General features: G+C 34.5%; 2 protein-coding genes across 3 annotated transcripts in view; one reads left to right on the forward strand and one right to left on the reverse strand.

Moving 5' to 3' along the window:
- Nrt (Neurotactin) overlaps positions 1-13179 on the reverse strand; it is a 29373-nt gene extending 16194 nt beyond the window's left edge. For both annotated transcript variants that reach the window (XM_089631794.1, XM_089631793.1), the window contains exon 1: positions 13007-13179. The gene's annotated coding sequence lies outside the window, so the exon portion shown is untranslated. The remainder of the gene's footprint in view (positions 1-13006) is intronic.
- Positions 13180-15549: 2370 nt separating this feature from the next.
- On the forward strand, positions 15550-23688 carry LOC149423756 (protein OPI10 homolog). Its single transcript, XM_089632102.1, has 5 exons — positions 15550-15865; positions 16166-16295; positions 17414-17536; positions 20294-20406; positions 21117-23688. The coding sequence occupies exons 1-5, from the start codon at positions 15827-15829 to the stop codon at positions 21312-21314; spliced, it is 603 nt and encodes a 200-aa protein (XP_089488228.1). The 5' UTR covers positions 15550-15826; the 3' UTR covers positions 21315-23688.
- The last annotated feature ends 2680 nt before the right edge of the window (positions 23689-26368 follow it).

Below are 26368 nucleotides of genomic sequence, written 5' to 3' on the forward strand. Positions count from 1 at the left end.
GTTTTACCAGTTTTCATAGTACAAGTAAACATTTTGCCGTGTTATTTCGTAAAATGAACCGATGATGCCTCGACTATAGTTCGCACAAGAATGATGACGTCACGTTTTCAAATATCACTTGAGGCCGTACGCGAGCCCAGCCGGCTCAATGGAACCGGTATGGGGAGTGGGGATAATACGCTTTTAATCACTTAGGGCAGGTCTACTAATATTCATATGTCTATGGTAGCACCGAAAGCGCTCCGCTCCATATAAAATCAAAATGGCGCCCATACTGCGTACTTCCAGTAAACAGGCAAGCGGTATGTGGGTTCCAGGGGCTTCTCGATACTATCGCGTCACAACTGAGATCAAAAATGAACTTTTACTAAACCTTTCACGAATTTATTAATTAGGCACATATTACCATCAAATTTTTTGTGAATAGGTATGTGCATCTAAATATAAAATTCCTCAGTATACTGACTTCTGCAGACCCATGCACGAGTCCATGCAGCGCGACATCGCGCAATAATACCCGCATTTTGGCTGCACTCTTCCACTCTGGCTTAACCCAATTGTGAGAGATAGATAATCTCAGTATCGCCTTGGTATTCATATTAACTAGATTAATGTATAGATATTTAACCAAAACTAACATGAACTAAGTGCAGTTTCGCCGAGTTTTTCCTCGCGCTGCTGCTTAGAGAATTAAGGCATAGAAATCCCAGAGAGAGGTCGTATGTACGTCATCGATTATCGTCTTCTTCCTTCTCACACGTCTTGTATGAAAACAAAAGAAAGAAGATACTAGAACTATGACGTCATGTACGATCTCTCTCTGGGACTACTATAACCCTGATGATAAGCCAAGAGAATTGAAACTAAGCTTTTTGTTTTCACGTGTTAATTGACTAAAGTTCAACGCTTTTACGCATTCAATGCCTCGAGACATATAACGTAAAGAGTGGAAAGAGGGAGAGTGGTTAAATTATACATATTAAAATCGTTTACTTTACTTTAATCACTTCCTGTGCCCAATACCATACCGTATTTTCCTTCAACTTGCGTTCTGGTTGGGATACTAGGAAGAATAATGTGACGAACCCCTGTAGCTAGATGCCGCCACGGTAGGTACTCATACAGGTGGTAGTAGGTACTCGTACCGGTAACGTATGGCCTCGGACGAAATTACGTGGAAAATGCAAGACGGCATTTTTTGTAGTAAGCTGGTTACTATGTACTATTGGGTAGGAGTATACTTCCATACACTAAAATGCTGAGGAAGGTTACAAGAGAACATCGCAGTGTACTTCAATATGCATATATACCTGAATAACTTTAACCAGGGTTTCCCGATTTTTTATCAATCTGGGCGTCTTGTATTACCGGGCTACCAGATTTTTCAATAATGACCAGTTGCTAATCCTGTATAAATCTCAAGTGCCTCGAACAATTGAATTTGGGAGCCACCTCTGGGTTGGATCCCCAAAATACTTGATAAACCTACTCGATTTTGTGCAAAGGAGGTCGGTCCGTCTGAATGATAATCCGTTGTTAACAGACCGATTGCCATATCTAATGCACAGACGCAATGTAGACATGTTGAGTTTGCTCTATAGGTATTTCAATGGAGCCTGCTTTAACGAGCTAGCAGCATTAATCCCATGTCCACGTACGCGAAACTTAACGTCAATGAAAATCCGTTTACAGTTGGTGTTGGCTTCGTGAGAACGGGTTGTTTCATCGACTCGTTTTTGTTGAGTCGTGGAACGAGCTACCGGCATATTTTTTTCTTCTTCAAATAATACGGGCCTCTTAAAAACTGGCTTTATTAAATCCCTTCCTACAGCCCCTGCCTTAACCCGCCTCACAACACTGCCCAATCGGGTGGCGTTTAAGTCTACTATGGCTTAATTGTTTTTAAATGACTATTTATTAATTCTACATATAAACTACATATACAATAAACCTTATACAGGGTTTTCCAATAAGAGGTGTTATTTTGAATAGCCCGCTATTTCGGTAGATGTTACTTTTGAAGCTGTCATTTTTTGACATTTGACAAGTAGAAACTACGCCATTAATATAAATGGAACGATACACGCTTGAACAACGCATTGAAATTATTAAAATTCACTTGAGTGAATCAAATGCAAATCATCTTGAGTGATGAGCCCCATTTCCACCTCGGTGGCTTCGTCAACAACTAAAATTGACGCATCCGGGGCTCGGAAAATCCAAGAGTTATTGTTTAAAAGTCTCTCTATCCTCAACGTGTGACTTTTTGGTGCGGTTTATGTTCCGGCGTAGTCATTGGACCTTACTTTTTCGAAAATGAGGCTGGAGCAACAGTTACGGTGAATGGATTGCGCTATCGAGAGATGTTTAATGATTTTTTTATGGCTGGAATTGGATGGTATTGATCTGGATAACGTTTACTTTCAACAAGACGGCGCTACGTGCCACACAAGCAACGAAACCATTGATCTTTTACGATTGAATGTCAAAATAACACCTCTTATTGGAAAACACTGTATATTCAGAATCAGCGTTTGTTGATCTATATATATGTTTTCCAAGCCATAATATTTATCACTCAAGTTACAAGCAACGCCCAGCAAATTGGTAATCAGTTCCATTTGTCGGAACCTCCATTAAATAGTACCTACACGGAGAAAACTTCTGAAATAATAACAGGATAAGCGCAGCTGCAAGAAAACGTGTTCCGATTCATTATGAAACAACCATCGACTAATATATCAATGGAAACAATTAATAGTTTGTTAGGAAATGAAATGATATCACGTTTTTAAGCGCCCACATTCCCAATTTCTAGCGAATTATAGCAAATCTCTCTTAAAATTTTTAAGTTCCAAAAAATAAATGTTTTTTTTTAAGATAATATACAGGTGTATCGGCACGTACCCGACAAACTTTAACCAGCTATTCCTTAGCATATTTGGAGTAAAAAATCTTACGTGCACTTTGCTGTCCGGTAACGTTTTTTTTAATAAAAAATTTACTATTCATATTTTCACCACACGTCACCACTGTTTTATCCTTTGTAAAAGTTTGAAAACCCATCTGGCAATATTTTATTCGAATTCCGTTGAATAATGCACGTGTGTACCTATATTGGCGCACTTTTACAATCACAACGAAATGGCACGGCACCATTCGTCTCATTTTTAACTATTATTATTTAGTGTGTGCGAAAGAGCGAAGACGCTTTTCGACATACTTGCTTATAACAGCTGTTGAACACGAAAAGCAATGCCAATGACAGTGATGTAGAGTGGAATTTTTTTTTTTTTTTTTAATTGAAAAAAAAAATGCTACCGGACAGCAAAGTGCCCATAACATTTTTTACTCCAAATGTGCTAAGGAATAGCTGGTTAAAGTTTGTCGGGTTAGTGCCGATACACCTTGTATATAAATTTGTTATGCCGAAACGGTAATTATATGAAATTCCCTGGATAGAAAAAATCGCAATGTAATCACCGAAAATTATTAAAATACGTTTTTTTCTGTTATTTAATATGTTATAGGCATGAAAAAAATCACAATGTATCTTTAAATGGGTTCCCCGATATTTCACAAAAATGAAAATTCAACACACCTTTAAAACGTGATATACAGTCATAAAAAGTGATGAAACAAAAACTAAGTTTAATAGTTAGCTATGTAACCTATTTAAACTAGTTTTGGTTTCAACACTTTTCATGACTTTATACCACTTTTTGTAGGTGTGTTGAATTGTCATTTTGTCGATGTAACCGGTTACCCTCTAAATGCAACTAAAGCATTTGTCGTGTTTTATTAAATATTTTCACCATTTTCGCTTAATTATTATCGTTTTTTTAATATTAGAGCGATCCCTCTAGCATTCGTATTTACATATCTCCCCTTCAAATCATCTTTGTACGCTTACTACGGGGCCTTAGGCTTATTTGAGCAGGCTCACATATTGGTGTAAGTCAGTGGCGGATTAACCCTAAGGCAAAGTAGGCACGTGCCTAGGGGCGCCAGTTACAAAGGGGCGCCGGCAGGCGCCCCTAGAATTAAAAAAAATATATATATAAACTTAATTTTGTAAGTTAGTATGCACCTGCTTACACAATATAAAAGATTATTTACTTCTGTAGAGATGCAGAGCTTCCAAAGCATACTCGCCTTCTTGATTATTCCTCCATGCCTCCATCGCATGATTTTTTAATAGAAGACCGCTCGCTCGTGGATTCGTTCGCGGGCGTTGCTAGATTGCAGGGCAAAGGGCGCAGCGGGGGCAGGGGCTAAGCGGCCGGCACCGGACTTCCGAACGGATGACGGGGTGACAGTCACACTCATCACTTTCAGCTTGGATGTCGCCGGTTACGCGCGCTTCTATTGATTACGTACTCGCAGCGGTATTTGTGTGAATTAATTAGTACATTGCGTTTTAGTTCATTACCCAAATAATGAGTGAATTGAAGAAGAAACCTAGTGGTGCAGCTTATAAAAGGAAGGCTAAGGAAAAAGAAGAAAAAAATCAAAATATTATAAAGCATACATATTGAGACATTTTTTTCTAAATTAAAAAGTGATGATTCGGAATTTTCTAACGCAATTCACAGTGCGTCTTCTACCGAGTCTATTCAATGTGAAATTCCTACTAGTTCTAAACAACACGATTTGTCCATGCTGCCTACTCCGTCAGCCGTAGAAGTTGTGAGGCAGTCGCAAAATAGACTGTTTATCGTGGGATGTGACCCAGTCAAGTGGGATATCAATAACGAAACACAAGAATACATTGCAATTAATGGATTTAATCAAAATCAAAATGCAGATTTTTCATTGAGTAAGAGAATATATGAAGATAAAATCTCACGTTTTTTAACAAAAACAATGTTTGAAAGAAAGTTGTTAAATAGAGAAAAACTTCCAAGGAAATGGCTTATTTACTCTCCAAGCACAGGTAAAGTTTATTGTGGACCTTGTTTATTATTCGGTGGTGGAACTAGTTTTGGAAAACAAGATGTTGGTTTTAATGATTGGAAGAACGCATCGAATAGATTAGAAAGCCACGAAAACTCATGTGAACATAAAACATGTATTTTGAGCTTGCAACGTAGATCTAACATTGACGGTCGTGTCGATCATGAGCTCGCCACTAAATTTCTAGAAGAGATGACTTATTGGCGTGAAGTTTTAAAACGAGTGGTTGCCACTGTAAAATCTTTAGCATCGCGTGGTTTACCTTTTAGAGGACATGACGAAAAACTTGGCTCTCTTCATAACGGAAATTACTTAATGACGCTGGAACTCATAGCGGAGTTTGATCCGTTTTTAAGTAAACATATTGCTCAATATGGCGGCAAGGGAAAGGGATATACCAATTACTTAAGTTCTACAACGTGTGACGAATTTATTGAATTGATGGCAAACAAAATATTAACACAAATAAAACATGAAATCAAGATATCAAAATATTATTCAATAATATTGGATTCAACACCAGATATTTCCCACATTGACCAATTAACTTTCGTGATCCGATACATTCAAACCGACGGTACGCCCGTTGAACGTTTTCTTAAGTTTATCGCAAATGTCGGTCACAAATCACAAGACATAGCAAATGCTATTATTAAAACATTGGACATGATTGAAATTAATATATTAGACTGTAGAGGCCAGTCGTATGATAATGCCGCAAATATGTCAGGCATTTACAATGGATTACAGGCCAAAATAAAAGAACTATGTCCCCTAGCAGAATATATACCCTGCTCTGCACATTCGCTTAACCTAGTGGGTGAATGTGCCGCTGAATGCGCTCAAGAAGCTTGTTGGTTCTTTGGTCTCCTTCAAGAAATCTACACATTTTTTACAGCTTCAACTCAAAGATGGCAAACTCTACAAGCACAAATAATCCTAGGTAATGATAAAAAAAATAAAACTACTGTCAAAAATCCATCTGACACACGCTGGTCAGCTCGAGAAATTTGCAATGCTTTAATTGCTATCGAGAGCAATACAGAGCAAAAACGTTCTGTTGTATGTGAAGCTAAAGGCATAAGATTGAAATTAGAACGACTAGAAACTGCTTTCATGATCGTGTTTTGGGGTTTTATTTTAGTTCACATGAATAAAACCAATAAAAAATTACAGTCCGTTGATATTGATATTTGTACAGTTATTCAAATGTATGACAGTCTGATTCTAATAATTTCTTCAGAAAGGGAAAATTTTAATAAATATGAAGAGCAAGCCTTAGAATTCGTATTAGTCAGAGAATATGAAAAGGACATCAAGAGGATACGGAAGAGAAAACTCACAGCAGATGAATCTGCCGAAGATATTACTTTTTCATTATCTGGTCGGGAAACATTTAGAGTGACAGTATATTTAGTAATTATAGACAGACTTGTCGTTGAACTTCAAAAGAGACGAGAAGCGCACAGCAATTTTTATACCAAATTTTCGTTTTTAAGCAATTTGGTCAATTTGAACACCGAAGAAGTTCAAAATAGTGGAAGTATGTTACTAACAGTGTTGCCAACGAGGGCGATATATCGCCATTTAGGCTACTCAGAACGAGACAACAGAAACAATTCTCTAGCCACCCCCCCCCCCCCCCCCCCCTCCCACGAAATTTTTATTTTCACGTAAAACCCACCTAACTACAAATTCGGCTACTTTAGGTACTTGTTAAAATTTATAATATGTGGTCGCTAGAGGGGCGCCGATGAGGTGCTTGCCTAGGGCGCTCTCAACAGTTAATCCGCCTCTGGTGTAAGTCAATGGGCTCATAGCCATACACATCTTTCTCCGTGTACAACTTTACTAACAAAACAATGATAGTATTAAATACGGACATGTGTCTAGTGCGGTTGTCGAAAAGCATGTAAAAAAACCTGTATCCAAATATATTTTTAAGAATAAAGAAAAAAAAAAAAAATTTGTTAATGAGTTGGCTATCTTTAAAAATACTATCTGGGTTTATGTAGCGGAAAAAATATGTATTTTTATATATCCAGTAATAATAGGCTTGGTATATCCTAATGAGATAGACATCGAAAAACACCTGTAAAAAAATTTCATATTGATAATAAAAAAAAATATGCACAGATTAATAATTCGACTCGCGGCCCTAAACTAAATGCTAAAAACATCAAAGGCACTGTATTAGGGTGCGTATAAATAGGACAAAATTACCCTAACCACGAATTATGGTAAAGGAACGAAGCAATCGCAAACGCAGCGCCCCATGATTTGACTTATGAAATCAAATCGGCTACAGCCAGCAGCTTAATTATTATTACTGAAATTTTGCACGACGTATTTGTCTGTTGTATATATTTTTTTCAATGAATTCGCATTTTCTTTTTTGCCTACCCTGGATCCAAAACTCTGTGCCCGCCACTGCTTTCAGGGATTCGGATACTTTTGGGATTCTTTTGACAACGTGGCACATACCTTCAAAAATGCCTACCTGCCAACAAACCGTAATTCCGGCTAATATTATTACTGTCCTCTCTTCGAATTCCCATAAGCACATCACGTAATTTGAACCGCAGCGAAATGCGTATAATAAAAACAAGGTACCTACGTATACGCCGTACATTATTAAGTTGCTCCTTCTACAAAAAATTAAAACTTAAATAATAATAATAAGGAATTCAATTCTATATGTATCAATATCTAAACAATATTTTATTAAGTATCTTTTAAATTTTTACACCGCACAGGAGTGGAAGATATAGTCTAAGCCCTAAGCGATATCCGATAGGTCACCAAACGAGTGCTGGGCTTTAACCGCAAATAAGATTATTAAAAAAACAACGTTCTGCCAGATTTCTACTCGGGAGGAATCCTGGAAAGGGACGACTTCCGCTGTCATTTTTGGGAAGAAAATATCCGACGTACCACTTTACTTAAAACTAATGTAAAAAATTATACTGCCAACTTTTACATCGGGAGGAGTACATGACAGACGACCTGAAAGACTGAAAAACTCCAGAGTTCATAAATTTATTTCATCGGCCACCCGAATGAACCGATGCCGGAATTTAGGTACAAGTTCCCTCTTTACGAATATGTCGTTCTGCCGGCATATTATTTAGGAGAACGCTGTGGCAGACGCGATTATTCGACCGAAAAAATGCTTTTCTCCTCACTGACACTGTTAAATTACCTGTTGAATAACATGAAATTTGCATCTTATGCTGGACACACATGGCAGAGCCATTTAGCCCCGAACCATTTGGCTGAATCCATATGGACACCGTTCAAATAGGGGCCCACACACGACCGAGCCGCGCCAGTTTGGTCTACGTCCAGTGTTATTTTATTTTTTCACAGATATTCAACACAGAAAGTTTATATAAAATTGATAATTTAAAAATAGTTTTTTTTCGAATGTATAACGATTTATTAAAGAATGTTTATTTAAAATTAAGTAGTAAGAAATAACACAGGTTATCACAGGCGACATAAAACAGGTATATCTTTCTGTAACATTCAGAACAAAATCACGTTCTCTTGAATACGTCATTCCACTGAGGAAATTTTCTTTCGTGCGCCACACTGTCTGTCTCTATGTCTGAATTTACACTAAGCGGATTTTGGTTCAGGGATTGCACACAAATAACAGAGCCGACAAGCCGGGGATTGCACACACGGCCGAGCCGGCAAGCCATTGGCTCGGGGATTAGCCAAATACGGCCGAGCCGAGTCACGGATTTTTGGGTTGTCTCAGTGATTTTGGAGTTGTCGAATATCAAGCGGAGACTGCCGAGCCAAGCTAAGCCACCTGAATTTCCCCACTCACGATGGATTTTGACTCGGCGCGCGGCTATTTTGCTTTGTCATGTATGTCCAGCTTTATGTTTATAATATTCTTAAATTATAAATTTTTCGCGTAGATGGATTTATACATCAATACGAGTGCTATGAGGATAAGAAAAACAAATAAATCTAAGCAAAAATCATTTTTCGTTACAGGTCCGTTACAGGCGAGGGCACAGCTAAAACGTAACCTCCCTAGCACAGCTTGACATGATTAATTTCGCAGTCAGTGAAGTCTCAGACGTAAATTTTATTTACAAAAAATTACCGATTAACAAAATATCTAGGTTCCTCAGGCCGGTGTCAAGCTATACATTACTTTTACAGTAAACCTCTAATTTTCAAAATTAGAAACTATAGGTTGAGAAATTTTAAAAGAATTTGTTCAAATCCAGAGAAGAACTAAGTGGGCGCACGCACTGCGATTAAACGCAGCGGTTTTTGAATAGTTGAAAATGCCAAACCGCGTACAAACTTGCACTGAGGCTGGCATTTTTACTTAATTCTATATCATAATGGTACCGAAATAGAGTGTAAAAACGCCAGCCGAAGCGCGTCTTGGTACACGGTTTGACGTTTTCAGCTATTCCACAACCGCTACGTTTAATCGCAGTGCGTGCGCCCACTAAGGTCATGTTGTTTCATAGGCTAGCATTACACTTGTAAGTTTTTTCGTAAATTTACGACTTCTAGCCAATGGGCATCTTGCATTTTGAAAATCCAATGCGCCCATTGGCTAGAAGTCGTAAATTTACGAAAAAACTTACAAGTGTAATGCTAGCCATAGAATTTGAACAATTCATCAAATTTCGAAGTTGATTTTCAAGTTCTGTGAAAGTTCCGTCCAAGTTCTGTTTTAAACTACTACTTTCGCAGAACTTGAATTTCAACTTTGAAATATGATGAATTATTCAAGTTCTGTGAAACAAATAGCCCTAGGGAGAGGTGGCTTTTAGCTTAAGACGATTTTTTCAAATTTTATATTTAAAATGTCAAATGTTTCGTGACACTGTTGGTATACTTACCTTCAATATATTTTACAAGAGTATTTTCTATTTGAAATTTAAATGGTGAAACATTTTAGGATACTTACGGTAGAAACAAAATGAAATCAGTTTTCATTTTGGCAACTTTATTTTTAAGAAATAAATTATTTAAAAAAAAATAATTCAGACAAGCGACAAAGTAAGTACCTAATCAAATATTGTTAACGGAAAATTATTTTGATTGGCATTATCAAAATTGTAACGGGATTGTCGAGAATTATTAGACTATCCGTGAGTTTTCAGATTTTATTTTTACCGGCGCGGCATTAGGTATTCTACAAATAAAATAAACACCAATACCTGTCGTCAGGAACAAAATACCAGATAACAATCAGAAAATTCTTTAAATTAATTAGTTATAATTCTATATTTAAAACGTGTATTTACCTCCGAAACGAAACACAATTCTACTGTCAATTGTAATTAGCTTTTAGCCATTTTAGGTTTTTCTCTTACGTTCAGGCTTTTATGAAAATATGCTGGCGAACGAAAACGAAATATAGTGCGTAAATGTTATTTTCAATATGGGTGGATCATCAGAATTCCCGCATACTCCTAGCAAAAAAATCTTAGAAATTCTCCGCAATTTGAGTAATTCTCCACGATTTGGCAACTTTGATGTGGATAATGTTGACCATAGATATATTACTCACGTAGACTGTTTGTGGTGAATTAGCAGTTCAGTCACCACAACCAAAAGGTGTGGTTTTTAAACGTATATATTCAGAATCAGCGTTTGTTGATCTATTAGAATATACATCTTTTTAAGCCATAATAATATGTTTCACTGGAGTTCCTCATTATAATATCTCGTGTTTCTCACGGGTCTGCGCTAGTGTATTATATCGACAATGAATTGTCAATTTCCTTTCAAGATCGAAACAAATTAAATATGTTTACTTATTCCATGTTCCTATGGCTTGGTATTTATATAAATTAATGCACAGTGCACCCTCACCGACTTTTTTATCGAATTAAGTTCCAATTCAATGATTGGACCTGAATCATCGTTACCTAAATAATAAATTAGCTCTGGCCCCCTTTTGATTCTTCCAAAGTCATGCACCTGCTGCCGACAAACGTTAAAAATAAAGTCGTTTAGATCTACATAATATATACTGCATTGGTTTCCACTTCGCCCGGTTAAAAACACTTTGTATCGGTTAGTTATTACCTTTCTTCCGTAAATGGAAAATAATGCATTTTATTAGTTACGTATTTCGTTAAAGCGATGCACTACGTCGTGTAATATTTTAAATTGAGCCGCTATCAATAACAACCCTTACGTAGATGGCGATAAGGTTTAAATTCCCGCTTAACACCATCCGCCTGTTTTGATTTATGCAAGAAAAAAACTTAGCCAAAAAGTGCCTTTTATTTTATTTTGTGGATGTTCAGACATATTTAATTTTTTTTCGATCATTTTATAAATAACTTAATTTGCCACATTATACAATAAAATCATAACCGAAAATGGGTTCGTAAGTAGGAGATTTTGAACTTTAAAGCAGTTTTCATAGGCCTTATACATTATTTTTTTCTGGGCTTATAAAAAGACTTTTATTATATAAGACGATTATTTCAAAGGCCAAGATGTGTTCTGCTCGCAGTATTTAATTAAAGCATCTGAAACATTTCTAGGCGACCAAATTTTCAAACCAAAAACACATAATTTTGCATTACTACGTATGGCATCGCCTTAAAATTAAAATCGACTATTCACTTGGTGGTCATGGGTTATGGTTCTTTTGATCCCAAAATAGGTTCTCAGCTTGGGTTATATTAAGAAATAATTTTTTTCACACTATTTTAATATTATTTTTTCAAAACATGGTATAAAGAAAAGACTTCAAATTATCATTTTTTACGTAAAAAAAAAAATATTAACCATTTCCGGAAACTAAAATACTTAACACTCATTATTATCTAACCGATGCAGTGTTTAAATAAAATAAGCATGTCCCTACTTTCTGTATATTGAACACAATTTAATATAATAATTAATATTTTTAACTAAAGAAACAATTATTTTTAAATATATTTATAGTTACTCGCGAAAAAACACAATTGTGTTTCTATAGAATAAAAATAAGTCTTTTAAAATTATCGCTAGTCTGGAATTGAAAAGACTATTTTTTATAATTTTTACAACACTGCACGGTTTCAGTTTAAAAAATGTCAACCGTTACTTGCGCAGTCCCGTGAAAAATCACGGGTTAGTCTGAAATCCTGACAAATCATTATCATTTTGAAATAATGTGTTAAACATATTATATTATAAGTTGGTACCTACTGTCGCCTGTCTTAATTTTTCACACAATCAGTTCCAATTATGAAAATGACACTTAAATTCAAATCAAATTTGAGTTTATCGAACCAGATTTAATGCAGGACGAACAGCACAGAAAAATCGAAATTACTGTTTGATGGCAAATATAAACGCTTTCCCTAGTTTTGAATAATGCTATAATATTATATTATATTTTGTACCTTTACAGAAATCTATCTATTTTCTCTGACGGTCTATTGTTCTTTAGCGCTTTGAAGTAAAATGACTGAAAATGTACCATTAGAAGGAGTGGACAAAAATAATAAGTATGTACGTAATACAATCAATAATGTTTGTTTTATTTAACGTACAAGGATTAATAGCAAAACGTTTGAAATCGTCGCTTCAGTATCGTGTTTTTACCGCTTCAACCCTTAAGCCGGTAGGTATGGAAACATCTATCCACCCCTATTCGTTCGGTCTAGACAAAATCGATGCTAACGAAAAACTCAACGACATGGCGTCTAATTATTTTAACAGAAACCCGAAAAAATTTACTTATGCGTATTTTAACTTATGTGTAATATTATTATTCAGTATACAATAGATACTTTCACATTATATTATATAACAAAGGAATGGTAAAAGTACCAATTATAACGACTGTTATTTGAGAAATACCGCATAAATAATAACAGTATATTAGAAGATTATGCATACTGCCAAATACCCTACAATATTAAATATTACACACATTGACAGAAAAGTGGAAACAGTAACAAAGATATATTTTTATCACTTGCGTATTTTGTTTCCATTTTTAAGGGCGGTAAAACCCGTAAAAAAACAATACAATAATAATAAAGATATAAAAACTTACGTATTCGAAAATATCCCAGAAAGCTTAACACACTATAGTCTTAAAATAACGAGTTCATATGCATAATTATTGTATATCACAAATAAAGCGTTCGTAACATGAATTAAAAGCGATTTATCGCGTCGCTCAAACCGCGTTGAAAACAGTGTCCTCGCCCGTTCCCTCTTTTGTGCAGTTTGGTTTGGTTTTAAGAGGGACGCCACTTTTAGTGTTGCCATGAGGGGTGCAAATGTTGCACTTTATAAAATGTTAGTAGATGCCTATCTATGTTTTTAACTTTGTGTTTTGTTATTGCATTATTTGCAATACTTCATCTGACCATTAACATAAAAAATGTTTATAATTCCCAACAAATAATAATATTTTGTTAATTGAAAAGTAACTTTGTTTTAACCACTTTATTAATTTGTGCGTTGCGTCAACCAGTTTCGGTTAAATTTTAACCTTCTTCAGGACAGTAATATCACAAGCTAACCTCAGTACACAATAATAACACTAACCTGAAAAAGGTTAGAACATAACCAAAACTAGTTGACACAGTGTGTATAAATTAAAGTGAAATGGTTAAAACAAAGTAACTTTTCGTTTATAAAGGGATGTGGACACGGTCAAGCGGCTTGATCGCAAGCACGTAGTTTTTTTTGTCTATTGTTGTCTATTGTTGTCTATTATTGTCTATGCTTAGCGGCTTGACAGCCCGCATCAAGCCTCTCCGTCAAGCATGGCCACGCCTTCCTGTGATTTCGTGGTGGTCTATGTATATGTACTTCTATGCCTTCCTGTCATTTCGTGACTGGCGGCAAAATGGAATCTGTCAAAGACAAAGCGTTCTTGGCTCTTACGTTAGCTTTATGTTTGAATAAAATAATAAAAAGAAACGAATTTGGTGTCAAGAATGGTACAAGTTAAGGTACCGCTTTACCCATGAGCAATTGCAAAGTGTATTACAGGCTACAGCTATTTTTGTATGAATATCTTGTGCGGTATTCATACAAAAAATATGTTTTCTCCATTGAAAATTCAGAAAATTATTTATTCTACATTTTGATTATTAATGACCTTGAAAACCGCTGTCATAATTATTAAAAAATACTAAAATACTTCCAGAATTTTTAAATTAGATGGATTTCTACAAATTGAACACAAAAACAATAACTAAGTACCTATTTTATAACAATTTTATTCAATTTATATCATTGTTTATGATACGTGATATTTATTTGTCTATTGTCGTTTGTCTATTCCCACAAAAATATAAATTCGCATCAAGCCTCGCCGCAAGCACGTAGAATTGCGCAATGCTTGCAAGCCAGCTTCGGTACACGGTCAAAATGCTTGACACAAAGTGCCATAGACAATAAACTACGTGCTTGCGATCAAGCCGCTTGACCGTGTCCAAGTCCCATAAGGTTGACCCACAAATTGATTGCTTTCTTAAAACAATAATATTCATGTTGCATTTTGATGAGCTTTTCAAAATCGATTAAAACAAAAATTCAAATATAATCAGATTTTAACCATTTTTTGTGAATGTTGAAATAATAATTATTTCAATATTGGTTTATGGTAGGTAGGTAGGTACGTGAACCACAGTACATAGAAATAAAACAGTTTTCCAAAATAAAACTCTTTGATGATTACGTAGGTACCTAATAATGTCTGTTAGAAAAAAATAGTCAAAATAATTTCAGGCACATTAAAACTTTACATTGTGTAAGTTAAGATTTAGAATAACCTCCTCTACCCATTGATTTGGAATATATTCTCTTGAAGATATACCTATTTCAAAGTGTCAGCTCTCATATACATATTTTATACTGAGTATCAAGTATTTATGAAAGTATTTGGCAGACTGCAGTTGGTTATCGGATGATTTTCTTCGGTGGGTATTGAAATTTACATGACAATTTACGCAAGGTGGCACACCTATGTAACACACCGATACGGGCCCGGGAAAAGCAAACTGGAAGCATAACCAGTGCTCATAATAATAACATCTTCTTCTGATAAGACGGCATTTTTAAATCAATAAGCTTATTAGTAGGTGATAATACATTTTTTTAAATTAATCAATATTCCGTTCAAGGATAAACAATTAATTTTATCAATATGTTGACAATATTATAATCTCCCTTACATTAATTTATGTGTAGCTAAATTCTCATCGGGAGTGATCGATATCGATATTAACGTTTTTTTTCGTTATTCTGTTCAAGATTTCATCGCCTGTGTACGAATTTGGGCGTGAACGCACAACCCACTCGTACAACGGCAGTCACCAGAGGTCAGACAATAAACATGATATCCATTGCGAAAATCGCCCGACTGCCGGTGCAATTGTGTAAGATTGTAGAGATAACGGAGATAACTGGCCAGTTGCCGCCCGGCACCCGGCACAATCTGCCAGCACACCATTTCGTTGATTAGTCTGATTATTGGGGTGTGTTGGACCTTTTATGCAAAAATTGTATTTTTGAAATAGCAAACTTTTGCGATTATTGTTTTCTGTTTTGTTCTATGGCTTCTGTGACTTCTCGCTAGAATCTAGATTCTATGATGTTCTAGATAAATAAACATAGAAATAGGAAGCAAAGCAATAGAAACTTTGTTGTTTATCGAAAAATGTGTCAGGCGCTGTAATAATATTAGAGTTTACGGGTCTCTGTTATTACCAACTTGATTTATGTTACCAACTCACTTTAAAATTAGTCTTGTACATGTCGGTAATGGGTTATAAGGTTTCGCCCATTAATTTTGGTTAAAATAATATTCGTCTCACCCACCGACACTGGTCCATAATAATTTTATTTATCTAAAAAAATGGCAAATATGCTGGGTGTTATAGTTTCGGGCCGCTTGGTAATAACCCTTTTTATTTAATTCAATAATTTACTAACCACATGTTTTGTATTGTGATATTTTTGATTTATTTTCTTACCTAACCCTAACAATGCCCCAAAGTATTGTAAAATATCTTCAACAATGTGGTCCTTCGCCAGTACTGATAGTTATTTATTTATTTATATATTTTGGACACAAATGTGACATGCTGATATAGTATCAATTCAGTATCATGCACCACTATTATGCTAGTTTGGTTTGAGTAAACAAACTTATGTTAGCTTACTAAAATAAACAACGGAACTATTCTATTTACAGGTCCAAACTGATTTTAGCCAAGTAGGGGAAACAAAGTTCCTTACAACAATAACGGATGCAGATAATATTAACCATGTAGTAGTGTTTTTGACTGGTTCAATAGCACTTCCCGAAGGAACTGTTGGAATGGGTAAGTTATTACGAGATCCGTAACGAGTAACGCAGCTTTATTTAGATTAGTAAACTTGTCGAATTCCGCTGTATGCAAAGGTTCTTTGAGGGTTTAAGTAAACATGCACAAAATAGTATTTTAGTGTTTAGTTCGGGTTATTTTAATAATTTATGCGTATTTCCTAACCTTCAAACTTACAAAAGATGAAACTTTAATGCATCTTTTACCATCTCCCACCTAATAATAAGCGTGCAGCGGAATTCAACAAGTTTATCATTTAGATTTATGGGTAAATATTTGCCTTACCTCTGCACTTTTAATACAGGTACAGATTACGGAAATTACACTTGTTTCAACATAATTACTGTAAGGAACAACTATTTACATCAGGAGAGATGATAAAAATTGCATTAAAATTCTGCTTTTATTCAAAGTTCAAAATTTCATTTATAAAACAAACCCTTTGTCGTTATTTTGGATTTTTTTAGTATAGATTGACGTTTGTGAAAGTTTAATTTAACTAAGAACCTAATATGCTATTAAGCTATTCAATTCTTTACCTATTGACATTAGAAACACACAAATCAAAACTTTATTTAAAAATAAAATCATTGATTACCTCCAATAAAAATATACATTGAACTATTTCTTAACATACTAAAAATTGTGCCTACTGTGTATATATGTATAATACGCCTTTTGGTCAAACTGTAACTTTATTAATTAATTACTTAAAATTATTATTGCTTCGCCTCCACCTTCTACATTCATTCTTGAATTGTATAATTTAAAAAAAAAAAACAAAAAAATACTGATTTTATCTGGCATTTTCAAAATATTGTATTAGCTAAAACCTAGTTAACAACCACTATGTAAATTGCCATCTCAACACAGGCGTTACACACCTAGTGAGATGGGCAATACGTCACTATTGTAACTAAATGTAATATTAAAATAGCTTATAAATAGTTGCTTCTTGTTATAATTGTTGAAATGAAGTGTAATTTTCATAATCTGTGCCTAAAAGTGCGATGGTTATGTATATAATTAACCACATATCAATTTCTGAATGAAGTCCTCGAAATTCCTTTATTATGATAGTTTTATATTTTATTTATTATTTTATTATATTCCAGTGTACTACAGTTGGCCAGACCCAAATGCTCCACCTAATTGGCAACTTCTTGGACACATCTCCAACCTCAAACCATCTGCTATATTTAAAATATCTTCTTTGAAAAAATTAAGTGATTTGAGTGGTAAGTTTTATAACTCAATATTTTCGTACGTCTCAAAGAGTCGACTCAATTGAATTGTATGAGCGTTGAGAATACTGTACTTGCCCGCTATGGTTCCCCCGGTGCGGCTTCCCTGGTACGATTCCCGCACTACGGCTTTACCTATATGACTCCCAGCACCCAGCGTAAGCATATACAACTCTTGGTGTTGGTAGCCGCCTCGTACCATGAGAATAATAAGATGCTAGATAGTTAGTAGGTGTAGGTATATATCTCCAAGGCCAGATGCCATTCAAGTCTCTGAGTATGTAATAAAAATGAAAACTATAATTTTAATGGCGCTATTTTTTAATTCTCCCGATACAAAAGTGTAATCGTTCAATTGAGCCATGGTACGGTTTAACGGGAGTCGTGTTAACACAGCCCATCAAAAAAAGCTATCTCAATTGTGCGGCTCGTTCATGAACATTGCTACACCACGTCAGTTACGTAATTTTAGTTTTTTTTTCATTTTGTTTATTTTTCCAGTTGAATTGTCAAGACAACGAGTCAAAGGCACGATAAGTACTATAGATCCCATGTTTAGATCAAAGATAGACACTATTGAGCGTTGGCTATTATTGGAGGACTGTAAAAGTCAATTCAATCTCAGAATGTGCAAGATGTATTGCATTTAGTGCAAAAATACATATAATTATTTTACTATATAATTTTATGTAAAATTATGTATTTTTAGACAAATGAAGAGTTCTTCTCCAGGAATTGATAATATCAGGATGAAACATATTTTAGAAAGGAAAAAACATATTTTTATATTAGGTCCAATTATAACCCATTTTATAAATAGAATCTTATTTTTAGCAAAAATTTCTTATATATATATAATATAAGAGAGGTGACCACACTGTATTGGGTAACTACAGAACAATTAGTATCTTACCAACACTAGAAAAAATTCTTGAAAAAATTTTTATAGATTACTCAAAGCCTTTGATACTATTGACCATGGTAAATTACCTAAAATACTAGAAACTATAGGATTAAGAGGAAAACTACTAAAACTTTTTGAAAATTACTTAAACAACCGATGCATGAAATTACTCTTAGGGCGGCTTGCACCATAAGTTAAATTTGATTTAAATATAATTTTAAACACATTATTTGATTTAAGTCGACTTGGCGTCTTGCACCACAAAATTTAAGTCGTTAAATGCGTTTAAAGAACTGTCAAAGTTAAATACCCAAAATGGGCTGTTTAACCGAGTTAAACGCGTTTAGCCCGACTCATAAAGCAGTACTGTCAAAAATTGTTTAGGTTATCCCTTAGATTTTTGATTGTGGTTAAAATCTATATCATTTTAATTTGTATTCACAATGAACATTTGGGATTTGTATTCTGACGATGATGAAGAAATTATAGAGTTTATAAGTAGACCGTTTATAGTCAGAGAAGTAAACACAAGAACAAATTTATTTGAAACACTCAGTGCCAAGAAGTTTCAAAGAAGATTTCGTCTCTGTAAAAAAACGACATCATAGTGCAAGAAATTAAACCTCAGTTAAAATTCCACACCAATAAAAACATCAGCGAGGTGCTCGTAACTTGAAGCTAACACTCCTTATCGAGGAGTACTTTGCAAGGTTGTAAACTTCTAATCATACCTACAGCATTCTTATAATACTTTAAAACAATATAATATGTAAAAGAAATAAAAAACAAAATTACTCGGATAATTGTTTTATTTTTAATTCCAACAACAGAAGCTCTTTTTGTCTTATTTCATCATTATGTCTATTTGCTTTAACTTTTTCTTCAAAATAAATGAACACACTATTAAACCACACACACAATCACAAAATATTTTGACACTTCAAGTAAAATGAAACATCGTAGCTGTTTTATTTACGCGTTAATGGCGGTAACCACGCGGTAACTGTTTTACCGACGCGTTAAACACGTTTAACTAAAATTGCCACCGAACTGCGTGGTGCAGGACGCAACTAAACGCATTTAAGTTAAATGTATTTAGGGTCTTAAATACGTTTAGTTAAATACAATTTAAGATAAAATTTGCGATAGTTGGTGCAAGTCGCCCTAAAACTCTTTAAGCAAATTAAATAAGTTTTTGCCGGCTTTCCTCAAGGTTCCATATTAGGTCCAATTCTGTATATTATATATTATGTATCTTTTATTAAATACATTTTTAGACATGTAAAGCACTTTGTATATGCGGATGATACTGCTTTAGTGATTTCTAGCAGTGATTTACAAACTTGTATAGACCTTTTACAAAAAGACTACATTGAACTTTTAAAATGGTCTCATGACTATGTCTTAATCATAAATGCCAAAAAACAAACTTGTTACACATAAGATCCCCTAATGTTAAGGTATATATTACACCAGAAATAAAGACCCATACCTCAGATTGCTTACATGATGGTATTCCTGCAATGTGTACATGTAAAAATATGGAACTAGTTAAAGAATATGTTTATTTAGGTGTCAATATTGATTGCTTTTTCAAGTGGGATATACAAATAAACAAAGTTTGTGCACAACTAAGATCAATTGTAAGCAGAATGTATAAACTAACAATTTTTGTTCCAATCTGCACAATTCGAAGAATTTATTTATCTCTAGCTGAATCTATTATAAGGTATGGAATAACAGCTTGGGGATTTTCCTGTAAAACTAATATGGACAATGTTCAATCCGTGCAAAACTCATTGGTTAAATTATTAGCTGAAAAATTTTATATTTTTTTATGTTTTCAGGTGGAGACAGCGGCTTCATGAGTACATTTGGCCAACAACAAATTTGTCACGATGCCCAAATAGGTGTTTCGATTGAACCAGAAATTAACGCCCAACTGCAAGTTCCCGCAACGGTTTGTTTTCTTTCTATACATTTAGTAACCATAGGTGATTGTAAAAAATTGATATTAAGTAACCTATGTAAACAGAAAATGTTAAATAAATAGATCAGTATGTTAATCTTTGAAACGCCGGACTCCCGTGACCCTATACCTTTGTGCGCCGACACAATTTTAGCACGGCTCTCCGTGCATCTCCATAATAGCTTAGTTGTTTTTGTACTATATATTCTACGATAAGAAGTTTCCATAGATTAGCTACTTATATATACAGAGTAATGTTTTTTCCCATCATGTTATAGAAAAATATAATATAATGAAGATGAATTAATATATTCTTGAGTTTTATTATATTTTCTAGCTTAAATAAGCGTTCTTCATAAATAACGTACTATGACTTTTGAAAATCGGACATTTGACACAGAATTTTGCTACATGTTTTTTCACAGATAAAATAAATATATTTGTAAGTGACGAAACGACAAGCTAGAAAATATTACGATAAAGTAGTAACTTTGTTATTATTTAAAAATGGCTGCTCTTTACCAAACGAAAAGCAAGAACTCTTATCTCATTGTTTATTTTGTCATATCTGTAAGCTACGAATATTGTTTACGATACATAATCCCCCGGAAAGAATGTTTTGAATGTGCTCAAATAATTTTTGGTGATTGACAGTCACTTCCGGCACTCAAAGAGTTAAAAGTTTTGTTTTTTTTTTCCAGGTTTCGACCAACTCTTATTTATCATTCGGCCAAAAGATGCTGGAGAACTTTGTGAACTTCACGGGAAGTTTTGCCGTGACTCAAGCCGATATGCAGCCGTCCCCTGGGGTTATATTTGTTCCTCTGAATGTGCTGCAGACGTGGTATCAAAACTTTGAACGAAGATTGGAGCAGAATCCCAATTTTTGGAAATCGTGATTGACTGAGATGATTTTTTGAATTGTTTTTATGCATCAGTTTTAGCTTTTTTTTTAAACACATATTGTTACTAAATAATACCGTTTTTGTAATATTTTTTATAGCTGTTTTTAATTCTTCTACTGACATAATTAAAGCTTCATCTTTTTAAAATATAGGAATTAATAATTGAATGTAGGAATTAAAAGTAGTTATTGATAATATTTTCCAAGAGGAAGAAGGCTGAAGGCTGATCAATGTTGTGTTTTAGGTTATAATGTATCTGCCATTACATATGTGTGTTGTTAATATTAGTCAGAGCATTTAGTAATGCATTCTGTAAATAAAATGAGTATGTAATAAAGGATACGTCATTCTGGAATGTAGAAAAGCTTCTCAGTCATAATTTAACTGATAACTACTTAATGTAATGATGCATGTTTTGTTTTTTCAATCTTTTTGAATCTTAGGTTTCAAATGAAAAACTTATATAGCTGCATTTATATCTAAGACTATTTGTAACCTAGTTTTCTTCAATGGGCTTTACATTCATAGTACCCAATGCTATTAATAAACTAATTGAAAAGCATTACAAAATAATAATACATAATAACCTTTTTATATTAGAAAACAAAATTACTGAACATAATTAAACAATCCAAAGCTCCAATCTTCCACTTACTAAGACCACCATCATTGCACAAGCAACATTTTTTGTTCATTAAATATTGTCAGCTTATCCATAACTTAGGAATGTTTATTTCTCTTTAAATGCTCTGCTAAAGCAGTTGAGTCAAAACACATTATTAGCAGTTGCAATTTTGGTGATAAGGCTAAAGGGTATTTTTGATTCAGTTGAAAGAGTCATTAAGCATAATATCGCAGGGTAATTACTAAACTAGACTCCAAATCAGCGTTTTCGAGTTCACAAAAACCATATGTTTATTTGTTTGCCACAGAAACATTATAATATTGACGCTGGAAAAGATAAATGGCTGTAGGGCCATGCTGCCGCTTAGTTGTAGTTATTACCCCTCGATATGAAGTCAAGCTTGGCTTGTGAGAACCGTGTGCATTCGCTACAATCGGTAAAATGCTTTGCTAATATTAAGAATAAAATTGAAGTATGTAAAGATAATTTAAGTTACATATATGTACCAATTGAATTTTTGTCTTTTCCAAATATGAATATTCATTTCTAATGCCTTGTTTACATTCCGCCCACTTTCGTGACAGTGAACATGAAAGTGGGCAGCGCGAGTATGTAAACGCGTCACTCGCAAAGTCCATGCTCCTGTCATTGCCGCTGCCCGGCGCTCTCTTTGTTGGCAGTTTTTTATGCAGATGTCAAATTACCGGCACCTCCAACACGCGTAAGGACATTTTGTCTCACGGAATTTGAACAATTCATCAAATTTCAAAGTTGATTTTCAAGTTCTGCGAAGGTTCTATTCAAGTTCTATTATTATTTTTTAATGATAAACTAATGTTTAGAAGACAAGGTTTTATTCATAGCATAAAGGATAACAAATAATTATAAGCAATAATTAGTCGCCTGAAATATCAATACAAATTGAGAGAGATATATATAATACTCGGAGATATTTTCAATTTGTATTGATATTTCATTATTGATGTTAAGTTCTATTATTATACCATTATTGGCCAGGGTCTTCGCAAAACTAAAACTAATATTTCAGGCGACTAATTATTGCTTATAATTATTTATTATTTTCTATTATTATACCATTATTGACCAGGGTCTTCACAAAACTAAAACTAATATTTAGGAGATTTTCAAATATTGTCAGGTTATTTGTAACCCAGGAATGTTAGTCTTTCTTTTAAGAAAAAATAAAATATAAACTCAGGAGGCAGAGTGCTGAAGCTGCAACTAATCCTACGTCATTGCCTGAGGTAGAATGCAGTATACATATATATATGTAAGCGGTAATGTAAATAGTTGCTGCATTCAACGCTGCCACAGAAGTATTTTGGGGAGTGGCAATGGCTGAATGTAAATGAGGCATTAACTCTAGTATAATGATTTTTTTGATAAATTGTGCTATCCATCTCGGATACATTCTTTCACATCTAGTCTAGTTTTAATACAAACTAGAAAATCTTCCTCCACTTACTAATATTCTCTGTTTACTAATGACATGTGAAGATTTTTTATTGCTATGAATTTAAGTACTAAATGCTATATTTAGCATTTTTGTAAAATATATTTTGGTGAAAGCCAAGAAATAGTTTAGTGTTAATAATTGTCTTTCTATGCCATTAAAGTAAGTATTATTGGCCAGGGAACCCATTATGTGTTATTAGTTTCTCATATTTTTTTTGTTGACTTCTTGGTTAGCAATATTTTTGTATATTATTATTTACTTTTATGTAAGTGGTTGAATAAAAACATTATAAAATAACTATCTACTTTTAGTAACCCATTGGCATACTAATTTTTATTTGTGACATCATCTGTGCATACTTGAGGAGGATTCTTACTGTGCGGTATTCCTCTGTGGTTTTATATAGCAGGAAAAGTTTTAATCGCCCCGACGGGGCGGGCAATATGCCGATGCGGAATAAGTGCAGCCTCCCAATGTTGGCGGCAGGTGGGTTAATAAATCCTTATTTTGTATACGAATTTTATTTAATTGATGGTGTCAACGAATTGCTATGTTCAATTCTTTGCAAGGATTCAGTCATCCTAGATTCATCAATGCAATAGTTAGTAAAAGTATGATATATATATTGTATATATATACAGGGTGTCCGGAAACTCGTAGTACAAGCGGGAAACTGGTGAATCTACATCACATTTGGAGTCGATTTTGTAGTATATTTTTTTTTTATTTGAGCTTTCGTTATCGAGTAAATCGAGTTTGAAGTTGATTTTTTTTTTTTTTTTTTTTTTTTTTTAATCAAATTCTTATAAATTATTACTGAAGATCAAAGTACCCAACTAATTAAAACTATTTGAAAGTAAAACAAATGAAGAAACTCGGATTTGAAGCATTATTTTGAAATCACCCTTCATTTAACCCGGTGTAATCATAAAATATTTCTGCTCTGCAGGGTTAAAACATCTGTTACTCAACCCTAAACACCAGAAAAAACTTTAACCCTAAAATAGCCGAAAAATATTTTTTTTTGGTTTTTTTTTTTTTTTGAAAATGCTCAAATCAAAAAACTTTATGTTTTTTTGGGTTCCCCATGTGGTGTAGATTCTCCAGTTTCCCGCTTGTACTACGAGTTTCCGGACACCGTGTATATATTATATTTAAAAAAAACCTCACCGAATCACGTTCCAGTCATAAATTCTAGTAGTTAAGCATTGATGTGATGGAAGGCAAAGGACACCCCATCCAGAATTTAAATCTAAACTCAATACAATGCATGATACGGCTTCAGCCTTGATCAGGATCTGAATAGCCAAGAACTTCCCAATCATCCTCTTCCTCATCTTCTTCACCTACCCGCTCTGTACAGCCTCACAACTGCCAGTCTCACTGGCTCAGGGCAGTGAAGACACTTGTACATGTACAAATAAAATCCACATACATAAATTTCTAACGTACTAACCTTCAAACTACTTACATTGATTTTTTGTGAATATTTCCGTAATTTATTTTTTAACCATTGTAAGTATCATATTTAAAGACGTTCTCCCCGGAACTATTCCTTCTATCGCAGCCCTTAACAAGCTGCTGGAGGGGGAGTGTTGTAGCGATGCTACTAGAGTATTTGGGAACGTTCGCCAATGCAAAACACATTGTAGCTAGAACTCTCTTGATACGATGCTTGCATTCGGCGCACACCTACCTACAAGTCTGAATATTCTCGATGCACCGGCCGGCTATAAAACGAGGCGCATCACGATGTACTCAGTCACTCTATAATTAGCAGTTACAAGTAACCAACCTGCGCTGCTCGCTGCCTACTGGGCAGCTGCTATGGCCGACCCTCGTGCCGCGCCCCGCTGTTACTTCACCGCGCCGCTAAAGGCTACGGACCTACTTACCACGCCTGGCTCCATCAATTTATAGGAATAAGTAAAAAAAAACATTAAAAACTCAACTCAATCAAATAATGCAGAATTTAACAAAAGTATTGAAAACAACTGGCCACAGATGTTTCCAAACTCAGTCAGGACTCCCATTGCGGGGCCAGTGTCTATGTGCCTAACAGAAATTGTGTTTCCCACACAAACTTCCCAAAGAATGCTCCATTTTCTCTGCTAAATGCATAGCTATCATAGAAGCTCTTCAAATCGTCAAATCATTGAATATCAAAAACGCACTTATCCTTTCAGACTCACTTAGCTCACTACAAAAAATAAGTGCATCCCCACTCAATTCCAGTAGCCACTCTAATCTGCTCGATCAGGGACCTAATGCATTCCATGTCGCTGGCTCATGCATCAGTGATCCTGGCTTGGATTCCGGGACACCTCGGTATTACTGGAAACGACATTATATCGCTAAGGAAGCCACTGCCTATGGTCCGTTGAGTGATATCCCTATTCCGGTTAGAGACCATTTCCCTATTCTAAAAACTAAGTACCAACTTCAATGGTCCTCTGATAAAAGGTCACCAGTACACATTAATTCAACCTTCTATCCCTGTTAAGCCCTGGTTTCACAAATACACTGCCATGCCTAAAAATATATATTTCTTCCATTGCCCGAATGCAGCTGGGTCACACTTGTTGTCTTAGCCATCTTGCCAGGTTCCACAGTCAGTTCGCCGTACTGTGATTGTGGGTCAGAGGATTCTCTGGGCCATAATTTTTTTGAGTGTCCTATCAATGACCAATTCCCAAACTTCATGCATGAATTGGTAAAACTTGATAGTGAATTGCCTGAAATTTACCATTTGTTGGCAAAAATTTTTTTTTATTTTTTTATTTTTATTCTTTATATTGGCTTTCACCCATTAAGAGTGATCTTGGCCATACATTACAACATTATTCTTATTAATAAATACAACAAATTACAGGATAAAATTGATTACATAACATAACGTAACATAAATAAACCAAACATAACATAACTTAACATAGCATAACATAA

The sequence above is a fragment of the Hesperophylax consimilis genome, chromosome 5 (genome assembly GCF_061612785.1).
Source record: "Hesperophylax consimilis isolate HC1 chromosome 5, BYU_Hcon_1.0, whole genome shotgun sequence".
Lineage (NCBI taxonomy): Eukaryota > Metazoa > Arthropoda > Insecta > Trichoptera > Limnephilidae > Hesperophylax > Hesperophylax consimilis.

Coding starts and splice junctions, on each gene's coding strand:
- LOC149423756 (XM_089632102.1), top strand. CDS start 15,827: ATGGCAAATATGCTGGGTGTTATAGTTTCGGGCCGCTTG. Junction 15,866..16,165: donor TTATAGTTTCGGGCCGCTTG/GTAATAACCCTT, acceptor TTCTATTTACAG/GTCCAAACTGATTTTAGCCA. Junction 16,296..17,413: donor CGAAGGAACTGTTGGAATGG/GTAAGTTATTAC, acceptor ATTATATTCCAG/TGTACTACAGTTGGCCAGAC.